The 26,894-nt window shown below is 45.0% G+C and overlaps 1 protein-coding gene across 1 annotated transcript in view; it reads left to right on the top strand.

Moving 5' to 3' along the window:
- The first annotated feature begins 584 nt into the window (after positions 1 to 584).
- Positions 585 to 26,894, top strand: part of LOC133116209 (collagen alpha-1(XVIII) chain-like) — a 90,837-nt gene continuing 64,527 nt past the window's right edge. The window contains exon 1 of the mRNA XM_061225540.1: positions 585 to 850. Coding sequence (XP_061081524.1) covers positions 760 to 850 — 91 coding nt within the window. The 5' untranslated portion in view covers positions 585 to 759. The remainder of the gene's footprint in view (positions 851 to 26,894) is intronic.

The raw sequence follows: 26,894 nt of genomic DNA, 5'->3' as shown, positions 1-26,894 counted from the left end.
CAACTTTCATCCGTGCCACAGCGGGTGTGGAGTTACTTTGAAATGATTAATTGGTCACCTGAATCACTTGGTGAATGTTGTTAAGTAACAGAGGTAAAGTGGGATCTCCAATTGCCATTGTTTAGTGTACTGTTTCTGAGTCATAAATTAAAGATTAAGCTGCAGTATGGAGATACGGATGAAACACTACACTCTCGACTCTGGGGAAAGGTTGATGGCAGAGTAATCAAAGTGATTACGAATGAACTGACTTATTACAAAAGAAACCCCCAAGACAGACATTTGAGATAAAAATGTATATTTATCAGGATACATGTAAATCTGTCGTGCAAAACTGTTAAATTGTGATTCTAATAGTTTTTATTTCAGACGTGCTTTTACTCTATGTTTATTTTCTCACTTGAACATTGTTGTTTCTGCAATAACACGGTCAACCAGTTGCTTTTCCATACATTTACGACAAGAACCCGTCAATCACTGCTGCTAGAGGCGTTAGGACCCAGCGGGGCTGTGTGTCAGACCTCGTGGGTCACTCTGCACTTCGCAGTACCAAGTTCCCCCCTTTAGTCTCATCAGCTGTTTGCCGCTGATCTGAGGTGCTCCAGCGTTTGGGGAGTCGCGTAGGCTTTTCATCACTATCCATACGCCGGCGATCTTATGCAGTCTGCAGCATTGAAGAGCCGAGTCTGAGATGCACAGAAAGTGTTTACTTTCTGCATAGAGGAAAAGTTTTAAAGAAATAAAAACCAGAGACAAATAATGCTCCCTCCCTGCAGGTGTTCCTCGTGGCTGGAGCTGGTAGCTTGCTTTGTGCTGCTTTGGCTCTCTCCAGCCGAATCGCAATGGCCAGGTAAGTCTCAGTGTAAACTTTAAATATGCTTTCTGTTTAATATCACTGGATACCTGTTGTCCGTTTATTCCTGGGATGTTCGGCTGGTAAGAAATATTGTAGTCTATCGCAGTTTACTTCATGCACCTTTTGGCGGTTTACGTGCAATTCTAGCGATGGAATTGCACTCACTGTTGTATGACAACTTAACAGATGGATGGATGATGTGTGCAGCCTGTTAAAATTGATCATATTAATTGTATAAAAGAAATAAAATCTCTGAAAAAAATCAATGTTCTGCTCACTTAGAAATATGAAGATTATTATTATTGTTAGTATTATTATTGGACGCGCGTAAAACTGTTATAACTTAAAATGTTTTGTGGAAACTCTTGTTAAGACGCATCATTTAAGCTTTAACTTTTTGTTGGGAGTATGGCTGCAAGTTAACAAATGCTAATTGCATATACATATAGCATGCCATTAGACTGATGCTTGTAAGAATGGTAATAGACCTCTACCTTTGACTGCCATAAATAAAATATTCATGCTCTCGGGATGAAAGGTATCCGACTGCTGTCAGCGTAGCTCTCCTTTTCATTGGAAGGAGTCTTCTGAGACCTGCAACTATTCAAATTACTGCATGTACTGTCGGGGCATGTCCATAGCCCTTCTGCTCCACGTCGCTACCATTTGAAGTTTCATACTGTGGTTTTATCCTTCACCTTAAACCCGAGTGTGTGTGGAAATTATATTGTAATAGCTTGAAGTAGAAGTCGGCAAAAAGGCGTATTGAATGTTTCTAGTTAATTAATGCGGGCAGCCTTGCCTTTGATTTCAAGGGAAATGTGTTTATAGGGACAGTTCTATTATACACACAGCTGTGAGATGATAAAGAGGAAAATAAGAATTAGAGAGGTCGTTTTAGGCTTCAGTTTCCCGTATTTATACAGAATGCCGTATTTATTTGTCCATGGAGATGTAAATTGGAGATAGTCACGCTGGTTTGAATGGGTCCGTTACCTGACCAGCAGGAAGGACTACAGGTTCCGCAGGATCTCTGCTTCAGATTAAGCAGAGGTGTTCTGACAGTGTATAAGTAAGTATGATTAGAGCAGATTATATCTTGTCTCCCATATGTGGGAGGTCTGTATTTGAGAATATGATGGAAATCAAGCTGACTCTGGGCATTCTTTTCATTAAAGCCCTTTGTGCTTCTTTGTATAGTTTGGTGTCTGTGGATAATTTCTCAGAAACATGGCAGAAACATTTGCAGGTAGGTGATAGGAGATGGAATAGGTACTACTCTTATTATTGACTAAACAGACTGATTATAAAGATGGCCCTTACAAAGATAAAACATGAAATGAAAAGATAGCTGCAGGCAGTGACTAAGGGAGTTGGGCCCCTGAGCATAAGAAACAGCAGAGTAACTTGAACACAGCGTTTCGACAGAAATATGAAATATGAAACATATCTACTCCGCTTTCTATTGGAAGAGAAAGGACCAGTGATTCTCATTGGCTGGAAGCTGAGCGTAACCATAATATGGCAAAAAATGTGACAAAGAATATTTATTTTATTTTTGGATGCATGTATTTATTATATTAATTTGTCAACACTGTATATATGTACAGTAGGCCATGTAAATGCATAAAGTACTAAATTTGTGTATATACAGTGTGTACATGCATGCATGTGTAATACATGTACAGAACACAAGTAATACAAGTATACAGTACAGACATTAAGTTTCCTCTTAAGTGTATCTTGGTATTGAAGCATCATAAATGATATACAAGATAACTGCTTGTGGAAAGCTTGATATAATAATAATCTTATTGCCCTAGCGCTAGCAAGAACATGCCATTGAGCAATCGGGGAACATTTTGAGATAAGTGGCTTAAACAGATTTTGCAGAACAGTGGCATGTATTTACAGTCTACAGTGAAAGAACTATTGGTACAAAATAAGATTTTCAAGGACTTAACCTTTTAAACTGTTGTGTTCAATTCTTGTCTGTCACTATTTTCATAAGATGATTAGTTTCAAGCTTACAAATGATGCAGATTAGCCAGGCTTATAGAGCCTGTGAGTTGAGTTTCTTCTTTCATACATCATCTCTCAGCAATTTAAGAAAATCTCCTGGACATGAACATGCTTCATTGTGAATAATCTCTCATTTAATTAGCGTTTTCTCCCTTTTCTTTGAAATGGCCGGTTTTATATGTACAGTATTTGAGCATTATCTTTGCTGAAACCTCTGCTCTTGATTCTGCAGAGTGCAGACCAGGGTGTGATGTCAGCCGCTACTTTTTAACACCACGCGTTTTGTGTCCCTGCCGGCCTGAGTTATGATTTAAGGCAGGGATTCGTTTTAAAGGAAGACGCTTCATATGCAGCTCAACATGTGCTTATCTGACGGGCCAGCGGGGGTCACTAGTGAGCGATGAGATGCTATGCTGTAGTCTAGGTGACAGAAACTCTCCCACTATTGCTCAGTGCTACAGTCAGTTCTGTCACCTAACCGAGCTGCTGGCCACAGTCCTTTCTGGATCCAATACCAGACCACAGAGCCCATCCATGCATTAGAACAAATATTAACAGATACCAGACCTTAGAGCCCATCCATGCACTAGAACAGAGCCTTAACAGATACCAGACCATTGAGCCCATTTATGCTCTAGGCCAGTGCTCTAAGAGATACCAGACCATAGAGCCCATCCATACACTAGAACAGATCCTTAACAGATACTAGACCATAGAGCCCATCCATGTACTAGAAGAGTGCACCAGAACAGAATGAGCCACCAAACTGCCTTTGAATTGCCTTTTGACTGATGCTTCATCAATTTTAATCCAAATCAATCTACCTTGCTTGTTCTTTCACAACATTAACCAAATTACTTGGTTCCACCAAGTGTTTTGTAGTGGATTTTATTTCAGCGGAAAGACTCACTCTCTCTGTGCTCACTCACTTACTAAGTGCTCACTCACTCGCTCGCTCGCTCGCTCTCTCACTCACTCACTAAGTGCTCACTCACTCGCTCACTCGCTCGCTCACTCACCACTCACTCACTCACTCACTCAGTGCTCACTCACTCACTCACTCACTCACTCACACACACTCACTCACTCACTTACACACACTCACTCACTCACACACTCACACACACACACTCACTCACTCACTCACTCAGTGTTCACTCACTCACTCACTCACTCACACACTCACTCACTCACACACTCACACACACTCATTCACTCATTCACTCACTCACTCACTCAGTGCTCACTCACTCACACACTTACACACACTCACTCACCCACTCACTCACTCTCTCACTCACACAATCAGTGTTCACTCACTTTCTTCTCACTCACTCACTCACTCACTCTCTTCTCACTCACTCACTCACTCACTCACTCTCTTCTCAGTCACTTCTCACTCACTCTGTACTCACTCACTCACACATTCACTCACTCACTCAGTGCTCACTCACTCTCTTCACACTCACTCACTCACTCACTCTGTACTCACTCACTCACACACTCACTCACTCACTCACTCTCTTCTCACTCAGTCACTCACTGTCTTCTCACTCACTCACTCACTCAGTGCTCACTCAGTCACTCACTCTCTTCTCACTCAACTACTCTCTTCTCACTCACTCACTCACTCTGTACTCACTCACTCACACACTCACTCACTCTCTTCTCACTCACTCACTCACACATTCACTCACTCACTCAGTGCTCACTCACTCTCTTCACACTCACTCATTCACCCACTCTGTACTCACTCACTCACACACTCACTCACTCACTCACTCACTCACACAGTCACACACACTCATTCACTCATTCACTCACTCACTCACTCACTCAGTGCTCACTCACTCACACACTTACACACACTCACTCACCCACTCACTCACTCTCTCACTCACACAACCAGTGTTCACTCACTTTCTTCTCACTCACTCACTCACTCACTCTCTTCTCACTCACTCACTCACTCACTCTCTTCTCACTCACTCACTCACTCTGTACTCACTCACACATTCACTCACTCACTCAGTGCTCACTCACTCTCTTCACACTCACTCACTCACTCACTCTGTACTCACTCACTCACACACTCACTCACTCACTCACTCTCTTCTCACTCAGTCACTCACTGTCTTCTCACTCACTCACTCACTCACTCAGTGCTCACTCAGTCACTCACTCTCTTCTCACTCAACTACTCTCTTCTGACTCACTCACTCTGTACTCACTCACTCACACACTCACTCTCTTCTCACTCACTCACTCACTCACACATTCACTCACTCACTCAGTGCTCACTCACTCTCTTCACACTCACTCATTCACTCACTCTGTACTCACTCACTCACTCACTCACTCTCTTCTTACTCACTCAGTCACTCACTGTCTTCTCACTCACTCACTCACTCACTCATTCACTCTCTTCTCACTCACTCTCTTCTCACTCACTCACTCACTCACTCACTCTGTACTCACTCACTCACACACTCACTCACTCTCTTCTCACTCACTCACACATTCACTCACTCACTCAGTGCTCACTCACTCACTCTGTACTCACTCACTCTCACACTCACTCACTCACTCACTCTCTTCTCACTCACTCAGTCACTCACTGTCTTCTCACTCACTCACTCAGTGCTCACTCAGTCACTCGCTCTCTTCTCACTCACTCACTCAGTCACTCACTCACTCACTCACACACACACTCATTCACTCACTCACTCACTCTGTACTCACTCACTCACTCACACACTCAGTGCTCACTCACTCACTCACTCACTCACTCACTCACTCACTCACTCAGTCAGTCAGTCACTCACTCACTCACACACTCATTCACTCACTAACTCACTCACTCACTCTGTACTCACTCACTCACTCACTCACACACTCAGTGCTGACTCACTCACTCACTCAGTGCTCACTCACTCACTCACACTGTACAACTGCCCAGTGGAAAGGTTGTCAGGTTCTTCAACTCATAGAGGTCCTGCAGGGAGTAGTGACTACAACCTGGATTCAGAGAACCTCTCTCCAGGAAACACAAGAATCGCGATGACCTGCATTCAGGTCATTGTCCCCTGAAAGTTTTTCTGGAGCACTCATGACATTATTATGGCATAATGTGGTGCTGTGATTACACCCACTCCATTCATCATGGCCTGAACTGAGCCGGCTGTAACAATTGCACATTTATTACCACTGTTCCCAATGGGACCCAGTGTGGGCAGGGCATATGCTTTCTGTTTACACGTAAAGGGACAGTTAACTTTCTGTCTTTCTTTTTAAATATTATTTTAATCTAAGTGTGTGTTCCAATTAAATTGGCCAAGACAGATACTGTGTGCAATTACGATTTAGATATTTACGTTCCTGAAGACCTGCTGGGTTTTCAATGGCTAGTATAGTACATGCACATCTAAAATATCCCTCATTACACATAGAAAAACTGTCTGGGTGAATCCAATGCATAAACTAAAACATGAACTAATAAAACATTTAAGTGCATCTGCCAATATGCATATTCCCTGATCTAATATACACTCAAGAAATAATAATAAATAAATAAAATCAAATGAATATGAAATTGCCTGCCTATCTAATTAGTTAACTTTAATATCTGTAAAATGCATGTCGTTTATCAGTAGTTCTTCATCATAATATCTGGAATAGCGTTGCCTGCCTTTTGAAGCAGAAGGTTTGGGGACCTGGGCCAGTTGAGGTTGATTCCCAGGTGGGGGCTGCTGCCGTACACTAGTACTTCTGATCAGTACACTAAAACTAACTTGCTTTCAGCGAATATCCAGCTGTTTAAATAGATTGTGTTTGAATGTAAATTTCTCTTTTGATGGTAGGATTGGTGGAGCTGATGGTGGATAGCTGTGCTCGTGAGATTACCTGTCTCTCTGCCTGGAGGGGGAGACTCTTTTGTCTTGCGTTTATGCGAGCCCTCCCGGTGTGTCTGTGTCCTGGGGACGCGGTGAGATACCGCATTAAAAAATCACTGCGAACGAGGAGCCCCACCGGCGGAATGAGAAAGGGAGACGCTGACAGCAGGAAGGGCCCATTGTGGGCCGTGCCCGGGGGGTCAGGGTGTACACCCCCGCTGAAATGACACCCCTTTTACGCCGAGCTTAGCGCGACACAAAAGGCTCGTGTTTCACACAGTGTGCGCTTCGCCCCCTGCTTGTCTTTCATCTGTCTGATTCAGACCAATTACAGAACCGCTGCGGCAAACCTGTAACCTCAGCGCCTCCGAAGGTCGCTAGTGTGGCCGCTAATTTGACTGTGCCTCAGGTACCGACTTACGTTACTGTAGTGTTGCACTTGAGCATGTAGTATGCATTCTGGTATACAGGTTTTAAGCTTTAAAGATGGATTTTTGGCCTTAAGTTGAACATTACCTGGTCTTTCTTCAGCACTACGTGCCAGTTCCAGGTGTGTTGCGTAGCTGTTGAGTGCTTTGCTTTGAAGTGACGCGGGTATACAATAACTCCTGCCTATTTCCCTCAACACCAGGTACACACTGTGCGATAGTTGGTGTGAACTTGAAGAGGGTGGGGGTGAGAACGATATATTTACCTGCGTGTGATTGAACTGATCATCCTGACTGTACTACAGAAACTCTCCAGTTGCCGATGGTCTTGGTCTTATTGTAGCCCCATACAGAATTGTATGGCTTGCTGACTCAATGTTCATCTCATGACCAACACTCACTGTGTTCATCTCATTACCAACACTCACAGAGCTTATCTCATTACCAACACTCAGTTTTCACTGTTCATGATCATCAGCAGTGAATACTGGCAAAGCTTAAGTGACATTACAGATTTTTCCGGGATCTGTGGATCTTTATGCCCTGACCTACGGTAAGCCTGTAAGTGTGGAAAGGACTTAGTGTGTCTGGAGGGACATGAAACACTCTTGGAAACGAGACTTTCTCTTTTCTCTAAAAGTACTCCGTCTCTTTGAGGTGGAATGCAGCTGCTAAAATGGAGCTGAATGTCTGGACTTGTACTTCAGTGGCTGATGAACGCTACCTTATTCAATTTGTTTAAATGGGAGCTTGATGCATTATATTGTATGGCAGATTTTCAGGTAGACATTGACATGCATTTCATCTCAATGCATTTCACAGAGAATGTTTTTCTTACCCTGGTCTGTGCTGGCTCTAAGTTACTGTAGATTTACAGAGACTCCATTTCCGTTTTGACTGCTTCATAACTTGGGTCAATGGAGTCTTCCACATGGGTGAGAGTTGGCCCTTTGTTCTCTGGCTTGGTGCCCCCCCCCCCCCCCCCCCCCCCCAATAATCCATGGCTTTTCCAGTCAATAAACAGATTCACCGCTGGCCAGAGGGTATTTGTTCAGGACTGTGGCAGACTCTGATCAAGTATTAGCAGTGCCAGTGAACTCAGGGAGACCACCCTTACAAGTACACTCCACTCTGGGACTGATGATTGATGGTAGAGTATTTTAATAATTCCCCCTCCCCCCCACATCATCCCACACAAAACATGCATTTGTGGAAAGAAGAATGTTGTGAAAATAATAGTCTACCCACACAAATTTCAGACAATAACAATGATGAGGACAGTGTGTTGTTGTGTGCCAGTAAGCCAGTCATCCACTTTCATAGCCTGAAAAATAGTATTTCTTGTATTGTGTATTTGCAGCTTATTATTTGTATATGTATAATTCATTTAAACAAAATATAAATATATGTTTGTCAGCATTCAAATAAATTAGAGAAGCATCAGTCGATTTACAAATGGCCTGTTTTTTGTATGCGCAGGTTTATATGTGTCAATGGTCATTGCTGAGGTTAGGTCTGGCGATACAGTGTTTTTGTCATTTTGGTGACTCAAGCGTCGGTGTTGCCAGTGAAACGTTTTTCTCATCATCTTTTCCTTCCTGTCGTTTACAAAACTGGGGATTACAAGATCCCACTCATTCCTCTTGTTGCATCACATCCGAGGGATTGTGAGTTTCAGACCTCTTCGTCTTGTTAGGATTTTGGGAGATTATTCCTGGTACAATAACAGGACTCTGTCTGCTTTCAACACCTATGGGAGCTTTAATTTATTATTAAAAGGGGGTAAAAACTCCTCATTAAGGGGGTAATGAAAAATCCCACTAGGGTTCCCAACCCTGGCCCTGGAGAGCCACAGGGTCTGCTGGCGTCCCTAATCCTGGTCCTGGAGACACAGGGTCTGCTGCTTTTTGTTTTCACAAAAAAATGTGCAGCTATTTCAGACACCAGAAACTAGGTGAGTTGGATATAATCACTTAAATGAGTAACACAAAACCCAGCATGCCGTGGCTGTCCAGGACTCCAATAGTGAAAATTGCATGGTAAACACAATATGATGGTCAACCATCTTCGGAGGTCCACACACCCAGGTAGTGCATGCTGGTCTTGCTGGAACTTGAGCTTATGCTGGGCACAGATGCCATTCTCTAGCATGTTCAGACAATCTTTAAACAACAAGCTTTCATTTGGAAGAAAGAGTTCCCACGGTGACAGCGGAGGAAATGTCGGCTTAATTTAAGATATCCAAATGATAATGTCTTACAGGGAAACCACAGCTAACGCATCCTGCTTTGATTCCTAAATATGACACATCTGGATTCCTTCCTGTTGGCTCAGCTGTTTCTTATTCTTCGGTAGACATGTGGTACCAGCTAATGTCGTGACTTCTCAATCCAATTTTTGTTATTGTTAGTCTAACGTGAAACTTATGCTTAAAGTAGGCTGTCAAATCTCACAGCCAAGTCAACATTCGTGTTGCGCCAAGTCGCAACAGTAACCCAACCAGCGCTTGCTTATTTGGTTCCAGTGTAAGTGCAACCAGCTGAACTGGCAGTCCTAATGCAATCTACAAAAGCATTTTATAAGAGAAATATAATATGAACGGTATACTGTATAAATCATATGTTACTGTGCATTGATCATACTAAAACATCATTTGTTGGCTGGGTTACATTTAGAATAGATAGGACCCCATGGAAAGCTCAAATTGGACGCTCAGATTGGTTTTATCTGAAGGACACAGACGAGTGGGTGACGGGTTTGGGGTGGGAGGGGGGGGAAGTGGTTACCAGGTTTGGAGTGGGGATTTCGAGGCCTGTCTGAAACCTGAGTCTCTAAATGACACGGTGCACAGTATGTGAATTTCAGAACTGAAAGAACTGTGAGGAGCTCATGTGTAACAGGATGAGAGATCAAAGGAAGCCCGGGCTTGCTGTACAGCATACCTTCAGAAGAAGGGCTTTGGAGCAGACTTCCCTGCACTGCCGTGATGTGCTAACGTGCTGTCCGCCGTGCACTGTGGTGATGTGCTAACATGCTAACAGGCTCTGCCATGCACTGTGGTGATGTGCTAACATGCTAACAGGCTCTGCCATGCACTGTGGTGATGTGCTAACATGCTAACAGGCTCTGCCATGCACTGTGGTGATGTGCTAACGTGCTAGCAGGCTCTGCCATGCGCTGTGGTGATGTGCTAACGTGCTAACAGGCTTTACCATGCACTGTGGTGATGTGCCAACAACAGGCTGTTTGTGCTCTGGAACAGTGTAATTATTCACCTTAATTGCTCTTGGTAGATTGCAACATGCCTCGGTAGAGGAAGATTCTGACCCGGACCCAAAATATAGTAGTTCTTTAGAAACAAGGTTTCCCTCTTTATCACTCACTTATGACTCACCTGCTCCTTGTATAGCTCCTCCATGTTGATCTTGGAAAGATTAACTCAGGTTTGACCCTTTAGACCATTTCAGCGTTGACACCCACTGCCATAAATACCAACGGGGTTACTGGGAGAGGTGAGCGACAGGGCAGTCGATCATGGTGACGCTCTCTAGGCCAGAATGGTGCCGCCCGAGATAGCTGGCAGTCTGGCACACCCAGCTCATACCGTAAATCTCACCCACCTTACTCCAGAGCTGATGGGGGCTTCTGTTGCTGATCTGCTGCGGTTTCTCCAGGTTCACACTGTAACATATCACTGTAAGGTTGCCACATTTTCACCTGGCCTGAAGTGATACAGTGTACAGTAACTTCTACAACAGTCCTCATGGAAACAGTTCAGCTGTGTTAGGAACGGTTTCAATTTAGTCAGTTCAGGAAACAAATTGACAGTGAATTTGTCAAAAAGAACACCCCCATAGAACATTATGGACATTTTTTTAATTAATCAACAGGATTTTGGTTGATTTTCTGAAGTGACTAAAATGACTCCACCCCTGCACCTCAGTTTTCTCTGAGAGGCTTCTGGATGTGTCTGTAGGTCCTGAACCCAAAACTAGCCACTGCTTTAACAGCCTGATATATAACTTATAACTGCATCTGAGAGAAAGAACGAACTAATCCTAATGGCCCCAAAATATATACATTGCAATTGAAGCCTGCAGACATATGGAAAATATAAATTCCATGTTTCAGTGTCTTTGGGTAAGCTGTAAAAAAGAAGCTTTATCAAAGGTCAGCTGATGGCACGTGAAAAAGTTCAAGCACAAGATCGTCTCATTTTAAATAATAATAATAAATGATTGTCCACTCGATATTTGCGACTGCAACGCAAAGAAAACAAACCTGTAATAATGTGCTATAAAATCCTTAATTACAGCAAGATGAATGTCCTCATTAGCTTGACGTATGCTGGCTTTAGCTTGGTGACCGCAGTTTTTGGCAGGATTCTGTCAGCTTCTCTAATGTTACTGTGTCACACTAAATCGATGCTTCATATGAGCGAATGGATTCTTCCCTTCAGCGCTGCCCTTCCCTCTCTGTCCCGCTTTTGTGTCTTCATGAGCTCCGTCTGCAGCCGTTTGTTCTTTACGTTTTGTACGCTCTCATCTTCAGGGGAGTGCTCTGGGACAGTCCCACAGTCAAAGCGCATAGCTTACATTGCCAAACAGCCACAGGAAACCCATAATTACACCTTGTCCGATGACAGGGGGTTTTGTCGTACTGATTGTTGTGTGCTAATGCTAATAGCCCTCGGAGTGTTTCCCCTGCATTTCCTCATAGGCTAACCTCCTTTCCGATTATTGAAGCTTTACTCACGTTTATTCATCCTTAATCCCGGAAATGGCCTCCTTTTGTAATAGTAACAAATCACAGACCGGCATCTCTTAACCTCCTGAGACCTGGCTGTGTCTTTGATAACAGAAATATGCAGTGGAAATATTTTCAAAATATGATTTATAAAATTTGTATTGAATGGCCCTTGTAGTGTAGGTTTCAGCATAGCAATTTATATAGTTCTTGAGATTAACACCAGAAATGCCAGTCCCCTACAGGGGACAGAAATGAATTACTCGGCCTTAGGTGGTTAACCATATTGAAATCTGCAAAATGTAAGTGACAGTCAGTCCAACATAAAGTAACTATAGCAACAGCAGCTTTGTGTCCCAGGGGTCCTTCCTTCCTGCACGTGGTCCTGCTGAGGTGTTCACTCATTGCCTGCATGTCTTACTGCAACATCCACTTCCGCCACTGTCTTTTTATATCCTCCCAAATGTACATTTAGTGCTTTAGGGAGCCACTTTCAGAGGGCTGCCAAACCCATTGTCTGACATTTGAATTTATAACACAATGTTCACCATGAAACAGCCATTTATATTACACTGTGCTGCAGGCATTTTAGCAGATGCTCTTATCCAAAGGGACGTATACAGCGTATCCATTTTACAGCTGGATGAATACGGAGGCAATTCAGGTTAAGTACCCTATTCTAGGGTAAAACAGCAGTAACTTACCAAGGAATGTTACTTGCAGAATGTTACCTGCAGTCTTTAGGTTACAAGCCCAGTTCTCTCAGCAGTATCCTGCCACCCTTGAGAACAAAAACCATTTGTTTTGATCCTGATAGATTTTGTGAAAAGAACTTGGCGTAGACCTTAGTCTGCAGTTTTTTTTCTCTCTATGGCGTACATTTTGCAGTCACCCTGACCTGAAAACCCCTCACAGGTTGGGCCGACCTGGAGGCCTCCCGCCCCTCTTTAAAAGTCCGTCTCAGATGTGTTTCTGATTAAACGGAATGATCTCATGCATGCCGAAGAAGGGCGTGGCAGGCTGCCAGGGGCCCGTGCCAGCCCAGGGGCCCGTCCCAGCTGCCCCAGGGGACCGACAGTGTGGGGAGCCTTCGCCCTTTTGTTGGGATTAAAGATTTGCGGGGCGTGGTGCGGGAGATTTGTTTTCAGACGGATGATTTGAGTAGCGTTCCCTAAACGGAGTTTGCTCTTGCCAGAAACTTTACTTCAAGGCCTTTATTTAACTCAGAAGGAGGTCCCGGCCCCCATGAGTGTGTGTCTGTGTGTCTATGTGTGTGTGTGTGTGTGTGTGTGGGTGCGCGTGCGTGCGTGGTGGGTCAAAGCAGGCTGGGGTTAATGATCTCCTACAGCCCCTTATCCCAAAATCTACACGAGTTCACCGCTACAGAGGGACAATTACCTTCCCCATCATTGGTAATCAGTCCCAGGTGAAGGTCTGCTCTTACAAATGCATCACTGATGCCATTTTGATTCGCCTTTTTATTTATGTCTCTTTTCACTATTATGAATGGTGCTCATACTAACAGGTGTCAGTTAAGAATATTATGTACAGTTTCAAATGTAAAGCACCTAATATTAAGAAGCACTGGTTCTATATATACTGTATATTCTTTTATTTTTAGAAAATGTTTTCTTGATCTCAGTTTTAAAATCCTGGAGTTATGAAATTAGAGTGTGAGTATAGTGTCTGTAAAGTGAGTAAAAGGTGTATAAAGTGTGAGTAAAGGGTGTGTAATGTGTGAGTAACGTGTGTAACATGTGAGTAAAGGGTGTGTAATGTGTGTGTAACATGTGAGTAAAGGGTGTGTAATGTGTGAGTAACATGTGAGTAAAGGGTATGTAATGTGTGAGTAACATGTGTAACTTGTGAGTAAAGGGTGTGTAATGTGTGAGTAACGTGTGGAACTTGTGAGTAAAGGGTGTGTAATGTGTGAGTAAGGTGTCACTGTTGTGTCGCCAGGTGTGGAAGGTCAGCTTCAGGAGTATCTGTGAATGAGTAGGGAAAGGAAACTGCACTTTTATGGGGTTCAAAGGGCTTTAATTGTAGCAAAAAAGGCCTTTCGAATTTAATTGACTACTAATTATCAATGTCGTGGCATTCTACATGCATACATATAAATACAGTACAAAATTTTGGCTTATCAGCATTAGTTTTGCGGGTTACACAAATTAATTACAAATACAGAAAGGTAGTCCTAACATGGTGAGTGCAATATTAGATTCACTATAGGTCTTATGACATGAAAGAACTGCAGCACACACGTTTTTGATTTGACCCCTATATAAATTCTCAGCCAATTTTGAACACAGACTTTATGATTTAGGTCACTTCCCTGACTGGCTGAAATTCCGGTGAAAGGTGGTCGGATAATGGTTTCCATGGTCACCAGGTGCAGATTTGTCAGACACAAAGCGTTGCTTCACCTTCTTGTGAGAAATGTGATCCCCCCCCTCCCCCCACCACCACTTCCACTTTGTCCCTCCCTCCAATTTAAGGAGTGTTTACCTGTCCCAGGTAACAGTGGAGAAACCAGAGACTGTCTGGAAATGCACACCGCGCTCTTTAGTCTCCGTGAATGAGAACGGAACATGAACAGGCCTCGTCAGGCCACGGGAGGTGAAGACGTGCGCTTAAACTCGCAGATGTTAACGAATTAACCGATGCGGATACTGTCTCAGCAGAAACCCCCGTTTTGCTCAATTCCTCTCCTCGCGGTCTCCTGCTGCTTTAATTAACGGGAGCACTCATTCCGGTGAAATGCCTCCCAGACGCAGGGAAAGCCCAGCGGATCTCTTCATCTGCCACATATTTTATTCCTCGCTCGCGGTCTTCCTCCGCCTGCGCTCCTGATGGGTTCTCCAGGCGCTCGGCCCACTAAGAGATCCCGGAACGCCTCCCACATCCACTGAAAACCGATGATTTCAGTAGACCTTTCTCAAATGTCACCCCATCGGAAACCTCAAAGACCGGGAAATGTGAAACGCCCTGAAGGATGAAGTAAAGATGCGTAATGATGAAAACAGACCGCTGCTTGGCTGGTCGATTGTGTCTCTGGTCCGGAGAAATGTGCCTCCTGAAGAAATGTGCCTCCTGAACGACCAGCCACCGGCCTCTCTCCCATCCTGTGTGTGTGCGTGTGCGTATGTGTGTATGTGTGTGACTTTCTCTCCCGTCCTCTGCCCGTGCCTCCAGTGTGTGGAAGGGTGAGGCTGTGGAAGGAGATGTGCAGAAATGATAGTTATGCTTCAAGGTTCTTGGATGTCATGAACGTGGTCATCTGGCCTTGACTGCTCAGTAATGCCGGAGGATAGCACTGTGTGTTTGTGTGTGTGTGTGTGTGTGTATGTGTGTGTATCTCTGGAGGCTAGCCCTGTGTACCTGTGTGTGTGTATCTCTAGGGAGCCACACGCTGTCCTACCTGACAGACCACTGTGACGGATTGAGTTTTAGCACTAGTGTACGTCCTTTGTTGTAGCACAGTGGCTAGGTATATCACAAAGTTTTTGCTTCCTTCATGAGATAGAGGTACTGGATCCCCAGGTGAAATTTGACCTGTGGTCACTGAAATCCGGTATCTAGTTTGTTTTACTGTACGCCCAGAGAACTGAGTTTTTCCAGGCCAGTATGTTGGTCGTTTAGGGGTGTTCAAAATCTTCATTACCAGTTAACTTAAGATAGGAAGATGCATTTCTATAAACGATAACTGCTTTTCTGCCGCTGTGCATTTGGTAAGATAACTAAATGGGGCTTGGCTAAGGGCCGGACTGGTTATTCTGTCCACCATGGCTTGTTTTGGCACATAATGCCGAGAAACAGAGGGGACCGGCTGGTCAGAAGCTGCTGATGTCTTTTTCCAGGTCTGGGAGAAGGACAATAGAGGAAGGCCTCGGTCCGACCCCCTGATGTACGCCAGATGGCTCGCTGCCATGGAGAGGGACTCAGCCAAGTGGCGGGCATTGAAACATTTAGGGAGCAGTGACAGATCGCCCAATCGGTCTTGAGGAGAGGGGCAGCAGTGATTGTGAATTTGAGAGTTTTTTATTATCATGCTTGCTCTTTGCTGACTGATGATCCCTCTTCTGCTTTGTACTGTATCCATCTGAACATGTAACTAACCCTAAAGACTCTGTACCGTTTCCCCTGGTTTTAATGTCTCTGTGTGGAACATGAATGGCCATCTGTGGTATGCACCACATCACATACCGTAGTGACTTCTGTAAGAAGTTTTCAGTGTTCGCTGTAAAATCTTCTCACAAAGTTTCTTTGTGTCTCTGTAAAAAGTGCTGTCCAAATGGAAGTTAACGGAACACAAACACTGTCAGAGAAGATTTAACATGAGGAATTTTGCCATGTAGTAACTGCCACACAAACATCACCTGCATCCATATGAGGGTTGCTGTGTGCCCCACGATTGTGAAAGTTTACAACATTTAAAAATGATATATAGCTTACCAACTATTAATGTGACACAAAGAGCCATGCAGTGAAAAGCTCTTTGACAGTACACAACGAGACACAAAGCTGTCCCTGGCTACACCTCCAAACCACACCACCTGACAGACTTGCCCTAACCTCTGCCCTAAATCTGCAAATGCATAGAAATAATCTTCTCCTGGGGGTGCAGTGCCTGGGCCAAAGGTTCGAGAGCAGCACAGATCAACCTGCACCCACCCCTCTGGCGGTGCAGTCTCCAGAGCGCTGGGCCTGTCCTCTCTGCAGTCCCTGGAGCAGACAGACAGACAGACAGACAGACAGGCATGCTGCTGGTGCCCCTCTCTCCTCTCCTAAGGTGAGGCATTTTAAGGTGAGGCCTAATCTGCTCCTCCAGGGAGCGTCTCAGGTGCCCCACCCAGATGCCAACGGGGGGGGCTGGGGGGGCACCTGAGACGCTCCCTGGAGGAGCAACAGTCCTCTCCAACTCCAGCACTTCAGCCTCAAACAGAGAATCACCACATATCACTTTTCTACACACAGTTTATCTCTCCTGCTGCCTGACCTCGAAATTATGGTCTTTTCATCTGAGCGGTGATTTTGGCTGCAATGTCATTTCACGCAATCGCTATTCTCTCTATTTTGAATTTAGGCAGGTGAGTGCATGCACTCTGAATATGCACTTAATGACCTGACGTATAGGTTAATGTGCTTTTCCCAGGTCTCTGGCTATAGGTTAAGGGCCTTTTCCTGGTCTTTGGCTGTAGTTTAAGGGCCTTTTCCTGGTCGCGGGCTGCAGTTTAAGGGCCTTCTCTTAGTCTCTGGCTGTAGTTTAAGGGCCTTTTCCTGGTCTCTGGCTGCAGTTTAAGGGGTTACTCCTCAGGTTCTACAGGGGCAGCACCCCAGCCCTTCAACAATGGCCCTGGCACTCTTTTCAGGCCCTGCTAATTGAAGAGCAGACATTGTCTCCCTGATGAAAGGCCTCTTTGTCTGGCCTTGTGGCCCCCTAGTGAATCCCAGGGCTCGGGTTGGGCTGCTGGCCAAAACTGACCCCTCCAGGCCTCCCCCCTCCCCATTACCCCCCTCATTACCCCAGATTAAAATACCTTTTATTTTAGCTTAGCACTTGCCTGTGTTTGTGGGATTGTGTCTGCGGGCCACAGGCTTTCGTCCATCAGCAGTAAGGGACAATTTCTCCAAATAGTATTTCTTGAAAATCAGAGAAAAGGTCACAGTCCACTAACTAATCCTGAGGAATTCGATTCTTTTGACAGCCAGTAACCAAGCAACAGGGATTAACATAGAATAATGGGCTATAGCCTTCACTGTGCCTTGGAATTTGATGCCAGCTTTGAACTGAAGGTTTATGGACTTTTATATTTGAGTTTAATGGTCCTTGTCGTCTTAAAGATATTTTTTCCTCGGAATGATGGGTAGAAAGGCGGTGAATGGCATTCTTCCCATTCAGACGTTTGGAGATGAATGCGTGAACACAGTGGGAAGGTCGCTACTGGCCTTCTGTGTGAAAGTAGAGCTCATTGAGTTTTGGCCCCTCTAAAAAACCGCATGAACTAGACCTGCTTGGCTTTGAAGCACAGTCAGAAGAATCATCGAGCCATTGCAACAGACATTGTTGTGTCCATTGTTGTCTTTCTTCCTCTGTCGGCTGTCAAAGGTCTACACCATTGGTGTGGAGATCGAGTGCCATGTTATAAGTTTTAAAAGATGCACACTGGGTTCCCTTTCAGCCAATCTCTTTATCAAAGCTGTATTTATGTTCCATAGTTTCGTATTTCTAGTTAAAAGACTGATCAGCTTTAGACTTAAAGCAAGATCAGGGTTAGGACCCTGTGACACATAATACATACTGAGAATGTATTTTCTTCATTCTCAGTAAAACCAGGTTATTTGGGAAAGGAAATGCAGTACCCCACTCAGCTCTAAAGGAATTTGAGTACCCTCTTGGGTTCTAAAGGAAAGCAGTACCCAAATCTTTTCACAAGGAAATGCAGTGCCCCGTTGGGTTCTGAAGGAAATGCAGCACCCTGTTGGGTTCTGAAGGAACTGCAGTACCCTGTTGGGTTCTGAAGGAAATGCAGTACCCTGTTGGGTTCTAAAGGAAATGCAGTACCCCGTTGGGTTCTGAAGGCATTGCAGTACCCTGCTGGATTCTTAAGGAAATGCAGTAACCTGTTGGGTTCTAAAGGAAATGCAGTACCCTGTTGGGTTCTGAAGGAGATGTCCCATTGCAGTTGGAGATGCACAGGCATTCTTTGCTCGTGATTGTCGTCAGCCCCCTGATGGGTGATTGTATTTATCTAATGCGTTCAAAAGCACCAACATGTACAGGCAATTTGCTCTGTGCCGCTGTGGAAAATTGGAAGACTTACGCGGCTCCGTTTGCCAGCTTTCATAATCCACTCTGTAAATGTTGGGCCTGCTCAGACAAGACAAAAAGAGCGCTCAGCGGAATCTGTGCCCTGAAAGCAGAGCCTTGTCCAGAATTAGGTGATAATTGTACAGCGGGCTGTGGCTGACATGGGCACTTTATTTCCCTTTGAGTCCTACATTCCGTCTGTTTGTTCACCTGTGAAGTCAACTTCATCTTTGAAGTTTTCTTTTCTTTCTTTTTTGCGGGGGGGTGGGGGGCGGGTAGGTGTAAATGCTGTATGTAGCCTGGCGTTTTCCTACCAGGCTACATACTGCCATCTCAGCTTCCACTGGGGGAAATTGCTCCAGAGGGCTGGGATCTAAAGGACGATTGAGTCTGGTCCCTGAAGTTTGAGTAAGTACAGAGACAGCTGCTCCAGAAAAGGAAGGTTCTAATCTTGGGTCTAATTGCGGCTGAAAATGACAGGCGGCACGGGGCCTAAAAGCCTGTTTGTGCTCTGATCCCACCCACCACTTCTCATACGCGTTCTCGCGCAGCCTTTTAAAATCGCCCAATTACGGCTTTACGTAAACAACAAACTAACCTGTGTCGTGAGCTCTGTCCTGGGGCTGGGGCTTTTTCTGCGGGAAACGTAGGATGCGATGAACAGGGAAAGCCTGAAGGCTACCAGGACCCTTCCTTACTGCCTTTATCTGTGACTGAGGGACACAGAAAGTTTTGGGTAGTGAAGCTGTTTCAGTGGTGCTGACTAAATCATAGTTGGGAAACTGAGATGGATTTAGTGGACTTTTCCGAGCTTTCTTGCCCTTCATATGGGCCTTCTGACCATGAAGCAGTTGAGCAGCTTTAAAATGACTCAACAATAAATCTGTTATTTTTACGATTTCCGTAATGTCTAGGTATGGAAGTAATCCATGAATACAGCTTCAAGTTTCAGACGGCTGATTTATGAATATGATTATAACCGTGGCGTAATTAGAATTACTCATAAGTGGGTAAAACAAAGGATCATTGCCATGGGAATAATTATCAAACCATTTAGCCTTGTTTTAAGTGGTCGTGGTGGTAATAAGCTGTCAAATTAATTCCAGTCAGTGATTGACAGGAGAATGCTAAGAATGCTAATTCCCCCGTGGCTGGTTTGCCTTGGCTAGGCTGAGGCCTCTTTTTCATTAGATGAAGGGCTACAGGAATGCAAATGGCTTCCCTTTCCTACAAACGGTACCTGAATACAGTTACAATGGTGCAAGGACACCACCCCTGCAACTTTGTTTGAAAGGGAAGATATTGAGGAAGTTGGTCTTATCAGGGTCCCTTTTGGGGCAGGTTTTAGATCTGGAACCTTCCAGAGAAACCTTGTGGACAGGAGCTGACAGTCTATTGGCTGGGAATATTGTCCAAGAAGAGGCAAATTCCTTTAAAATAGGGAGACTAACTCAGGAACTCTTCCTAATAATGAATGCATTAAATACGCCTTACTTGTTTAACCCTCCTTAAACTCTGAAAACAAGAGGAGCTCCTCTTTCTCTCAGGCTCAGTTAGATTCCTATGGCCTGAGACTGAAATGGCCACTTGCAGAGGACTCCCAAAATGGTGTCTTTCCTTCCTGTTATGATGAAGCTGCCGGTGCTCCTTCTCCTGCGGTGGCGTTTGTTCTCGTGTCGTTGGCGTTCGCCTCGTCGTCGACTGTCGTTCCGCTGGCGGTCTGCGGAATGCGGCGGGCCCCGCTGTAGGGCGGCCTCACCTGGTCAGGTGGTCGGGATTAGGGGCGTAATTAGGACACATCTCTGAAAGTGACAATGGCTGGGTCTGTTCCTGTAGATATCTGCTTATGAGATCAGCTCAGCTCCACTCGTATGAAAACACAGTTTTTCTCGGTCTTCGTCTGGTCATGACGGCATGGGGTTTATACCCCCCCAAACATGCACACACATGCGCGCACATGCACACACACACACACACACACACACACACGCACGTGCTTGACAGTATCAGAAGGGAAAAGAATCAAAAAGCAGAATGTACTTTCTGTCTTGAATTAACTCATTTGTCAGCTTGATTCATGTCTGCCTTTTATAATTTTTCATTTAATTTGGAGATTTAGGCACTATCTTGTGTCTGTGAGCGACCGCGATGCTGATTTATGTTGCGTCGGGAGCGAAGCGGTGTTGTGTGTGGTCAGGGGGCAGACTGATCTGAAGAGGCACACAATGAAAAAGATCTGCTCTTATGTTTGGTCAGAGAGGCCTTTTCACTGCTCACTCGTCACACACTGCAGTCCATGGGCCGGTATTATCCGGGAGCTTGATGCTTGAATATGTCCTTTTGTGAGCGGTTTCTGTGTTTCTTTGTAGAACAGGCTTTGAGTTTGAGGTAAACCTGGTTAACCCCCCCCCCCCCCTCTCTCTCCGACAGTGGGAATTGTGATAGGCTGACGTGGGTCAAGTGGAGTAGAGGACCTGAGAAAGTGCAGACTGTGACCACACACACATGCATGCAGGCGCACACACACACACACACACACACAGACACACGCACACACACACTGTCTCAGAATTTTATCAGGTAAATCAACAGGACTGGGGTTGGGTGATTACTGCCCAAAGGAATGTAAATGTCACGGTTACCTAAAATATTTGTCTTAATCCAGATCAGCTCACCAGGGGGGTGACTGAGGTCATGTGGTCTCCATAACTACCTTACCGTTTCAGGTCTGATGTCATTCTTTCTGACATAATATTAAAGATACTGTTCAATCACCTTTTGCATTTTGTGTAATGCTTTCAAGATACAGAACGTCCATGTTTATACATGTCATTTTTCTGTAAACTATGTAAACTGACGTGTCTTTGAAATGATGTTTCACGGAGCAAGGACATTCCGTTTGCCTAATTCAGTATAAAAAACTCTAAACTATGGCCTTGATATCGTAGTGTTTGGTTCCTTTGGCTCTTTATGGATAACTATGTTTTTCAAATGTTTTTGTTTGCACAAGGTCTTTACGTTCTAGGATGTTTGGTACGCCTTTCCTGTTTGTGGTTGTTCTGACTCAGCCCAGTTTAAACAGGTGGTGCAGATCTGACCACACATCTGACAGATTAGGCTTTCTGTAAGAGGCAGTTGTGCGTGTTGTAATGCCACGGGCTCCAGGCGAGACCTGTGCAGGTGGAAAAGGTCCCCTCAGGTGTTTGTTGAGTGAGTCACACACCGATTGTGCCTTCACGTCAGGCCAAAGGGCCATCGTTGTGATGATGTCATCCTCAGGGTCTTCATTGCAGGTTCTGCAGCGTAATCCTGTGTGCTGACCCCAGCTGGCCATCAGCCCTTTGAAGTCTGTATTCAGGCGTCAGCGTTGAGCCGTCCATCTGTCTGTGAATGAACCTCTCTGATTGGCCGATTACATCACCATCAGCACTGGAGCCTCTGGATAATTAAGAGTGCATTGTTACAGAGCCACTCTGGGCTGAGAGAGAGAGAGAGAGGTAGGGGGCTCATAGAAGGGCGCCTTATGTAATGTGCCCCCATTCCTTATGCTGGGAGACCATGCCCCTGTGAGCCTCTTCTACTGAAGGGTCTCTATGGAGACCTACAGGCCTGTGACATCACAACGCTTTACATAATCCTCTGACCATTCACACTTCCTCATTACAAATTCATAATTAACCTAAAACCTCAACATGACTGTTTATTGTCTAACTGGAGATTAAACTCAGTATGCTGTACCCATTGCTCAGTACACAGTGTTCAATAGGCAGTGTTCACTACACAGTGCTCAGAATCCAGTGCTCAATGCCCAGTGCTCAGTGCACAGTATTCAGTATACAGTGCTCAGTATGCAGTGCTCAGTGCCCAGTACTCAGTGCAGTGTTCAGTACACAGTGCACAGTATGTAGTGCTCAGTACACAGTGCTCAGTGCCCAATGTTCGGTACACAGTGCTTAATATGCAGTGCCCAGTAGTCAGTACACAGTACACAGTATGTAGTGCTGAGTACGCAGTGCACAGTATGTAGTACTCAGTACACAGTGTTCAGTATACAGTGCTCAGTATGCAGTGCTCAGTGCCCAGTACTCGGTTCACAGTGCTTAATATGCAGTGCCCAGTTCTCAGTACGATGTCAGGTTTAGCTGTGTGTAGGGATGCTGGTAAACTGTAAAATAAGATTGTCCATGCAGGTTCTAGCCTGCTCAGTTCACAAACAGCACTCTGTGACTGTGAGGTGGTGTTTACACATGTTTATGAGATCTGTTTTTAATTTAAACATGCTTTGTCAGGGTTAAATGCCTTGCAGAGTCTTATCTGTTTCGATATGCTTTTTTGACTAAATCTCTTCACAGTTGACATGGCGAACCTTTCACTGTCTGTAGCATATCGTAAATAGGAGTGCATCTCATGAGGGTGGTGAAATCCACCACTCTTCTGTAAACTGTGCCAGAGGCCATCTGTACCCTTGGAGTTCCAGAGTGTGGACCAGTGTGCAATCCAGGAGCGTAACATACCAAAATCAACACAATTCTGGCTGTGCATGCCCATACACTTCATAATTCTGGCTGTGCATGCACATAAACCTCATAATGCTGTCTATGCATGGACATAAATCGTATGTTTCAAAAAGACCCATATAGAGATGTGGGGGGTGCTGAGAGATTGTTGGGGGGGGGGGGCGGGGATTCGCACCATACACCAGTTTTACCATCTATTCTGCTGGAAAGTACTGCTACTGTAAAATTGTTAGAGCTAATTACCTGTGAAATTCTGTGCATGCCAATTTATGACTGAAGGTGAGACGAGATTGTTCTTGTTCTGAAAATTGAGACTGAAAAATGTGGGGAGTAACTGAAATGTGCTGCCAATCTTGGAGTGTAGAGTATATTCTATATAGAGAAACCAATGGGGAAAATTCACATGCTCATTTGAGTCCTTGGTCACATTCACGATGAAAAATTATGTGTTTCAGCCAATGAAAAACACTTCTTTGTCTGTGTGCTAGAGAGAAAAAAACAGACCTCGGAAAAAAATAAAATGTCAATTTTAGATTGAACATCAGTATGTGAGCGGACATTTTTAATTTGCTCTCAAACATGAATGGAGTCCAATGGGGCTTTTTGATGTATAGGTATCACTAGGGGGTGACCTCATACCAGTTGGCAAAACTAATAGCTGGAAAACTGGCCCCTTGGTGCTGGCTGTATGATGGCAGCAGGGCTTCAGTGCCCCTGTCCGAACGTCAGCCGGGGGCGACACAAGCCTGGGCGTGGCACCCGGGCGTGGCCCCTGGCCCCTGATGCGTCTCCCTGACCCAGCTTGTGCGGGGGGTCTGATGGGGCTCTCCTTTGGGGTAGGGTTTTTTTCCTGCTCCGTGAGGGAGGGAGAGGGGGGGACTTTATGAGAATTCCCTGCTTGCTCTGTCAGGTGTGTCCCGCCCCACCCACGCGGCGTTCCCACATTCCGGCCACGCATTCCGGCATTCCGGCTGCCAGCCATCCTCTCCGGCGCAGCTATTTGGTCACGGAACGCTACCCAATACATCTGATATTTTCTGTGGGGCTTTGGCGGCCTACTGGTTAAAGTGTCATCGGCAGGGTTGAGTCAGGCACTAACAGGTCAGCTGTCTGAAGATGCCGTATTCTTTAATACCATTCACTCTGTACGATTAGCCAAAGATTTACACTGATACTTAGGCTGTGAACAACTCCTGTCCAGCCTTAAATAATAGCTGCTGGCTGCTTATGATGGATTTCTCTTAGTATCCACTGACCCCACACAGTGACGTGCAAGTATACGCTTGCAGTTCTGAAGGGTGTAGGACACATGCCTGACCGTTTACATGCGCCTTTTTGAAATTCTACTCAAAGTGTTTGATTTCAAAGGAGGCGGGGGTTTATTTTTGCATTGTGACGTTTTGGGTTTCTTCATCTTTACCCTGTTCCCCTGCTGTGATTCAGGTTTGGAGTTCTGAGCGTGATTCAGGTCTGGAGTTCTGAGTGTGATTCAGGTCTGGAGTTCTGAGTGTAAATGCTACTTTTGTAACTGTTGGTTGAATTTGACGCATTTTTGTTTGTTTTGAACAGTAGATGGCATTGTCTGAACTACAGTATCTGCTGTTGTAATATAAATCCAGGTGTGTTTTTGGCCCTTTGAGTTATGTTTTATTCTAGTTACTTACTTCCACGTAACCAAGGATAAAGTTGCTTGGCTTCGAACAAACAATTTTGAGGGGAATATTCAGTCCATCACAAAGCGTTTCCTTATCTCATTCTTCTGCAGATTGTCTTTCGAATTCACAGTTGTCTCTTTCATTGCATACTATTCCCTGATGAATGGCGCATTGTCATCGAAAAAAAACCCTCTTCCTACCTCTCCAACATCGTTCTCCTGACAGTAGGCCTGAGATCCCCTCGGACAGTACGGGTCAGGGGGATGAGCGGTGGGGGGGGTGATTTCTGCTCCGGCGTGTGGAACGGGCCCTTTCTCCAAGCCCTGATTCATGCCTCCTCTCTCGGCTGCGTTTAAATGGCGGTTAGCACGATGGCTCCGGTCCAAGTAGAGGTCAGTGTGAAAGGCCGCCGCAGCCTCTAAAACCCGCCGTGTTTCCTGAGAGAAGCGGCCGTCCCGCTAGGAATGCGTCCCGTGGACAATGGACCCCCTCTCTTACCTCGGCGTCAGGGGGTGGAGGGGTGGGGGTGGGGGGGTGCAGGAGGTTGGACAGATTAAAGGCAGTGAACTGGAGGTTCAGCATCAGGATTGTGTCCTGTTTGCGGGTCTGAGTCTGCTGTGTTTTAGGGTGGGATGGGGGGGTTCAGGATGAAAGAGCAGCCACCCCCCACCCCCACCATCTTTGCTCAGCCTGTTTTTCAGTGAATAACAGGACATGAGTTACACGCCCCGCTTCAATTAAGAGGCTGCCATTTTGAGCTCTGTTGCCATCCTTGTGGGTTGCAGCAGAACGCCATATTGCGCAACTGACAGGAAAAAGCCACACTGCTGTAGATTACTCAGGCACTCAGTTAGAAGTGGGACTCCTCCTCTTTAAACCATATAATTACAAAACATTACATTCAGCCAATTAGCAGACGCTCTTATCCAGAGAGATTTACACTGCTTAGGTGCTTATATACCATGCATTTATACAGCTGTGTGCTTCACTGAAGCAGCTCAGATTATGTATCTGTGCACAGGGGTACTGTGGCCGTGCCTGGGGTTCGAACCGGCAGCCTCTGATTTGCCTGAGGTGTCCATTTCCTAGTTTTGTCTTTTTGTCTTTTTTTTTAAAATAAACTTTATTCAAATTCATGTAAAAGTGCCCAATGCATTCAAAACATGCAAGGCAAAACAGGATAATTGCATTATTCCCCAAGCAAGAGTCCTTCTTTTTTGTTCTGTTGTTGTTTGTTTTAGCCTTGCATCTGTGCCCCAAATATTCTCATGTCCTCATGTACACCTTGAATCGGAAGCTATGAAGCTATGAACCAGGGATTGGATTTAGACCAGGCCTCGATCTTTCTCTTTATTGTTTAAAGGTCATCGCCACCTCAAGATGAATTGGATCCAGTTGCAGCAGACTTTCAGAAGATACAGGAAGTCTCTCTTTTTGTGTTGTCCTTCATTAAGCCAGAGGCTTTATCGCCTTTCATCTCCAGTGTCTCTGGACCGAGTACAGGTTGAGATGTGGATGTAATGGAATGCTAAAGAAAAGATTAACTATGAGAGCTGTTTGAAGTGTAGAGCCAGTTCAAACAATAGGGTGGATCAGTCTGTCAGCGACATGCATTTATTTATTTAATTTTGCAGATTTATTTTACAGGGCCAAATATACATTAATTGACATTATTGTAAACGTGCCAGTGTTGGCCAACCTCAGCAGTCCCCTGGGCACAATGGAAGGAGGCGCTAAAAGAGATGACATAAGAGAAGGACAACAATGATACAAAGCAGGCAGCTAGCATGAAATAACACCCGCAGCACGATGGCATCATTCAGTATGATATAATGGAAGAGGAAGAGCAGGTTGTTGCTGTGAGCATACGTTAGCATATGTTAGCATACAGACACATAACGCTGTGATAAACAGAAAAACCACACAGGATGTGAATATTTTCCACAGTTTTTGAACCTTGAGTATGTTC

Source organism: Conger conger, chromosome 17 (assembly GCF_963514075.1).
Source record: "Conger conger chromosome 17, fConCon1.1, whole genome shotgun sequence".
NCBI lineage: Eukaryota > Metazoa > Chordata > Actinopteri > Anguilliformes > Congridae > Conger > Conger conger.
Note: the sequence above shows the minus strand (reverse complement) of the source record. Positions and strands in the feature narration are given on the sequence as shown.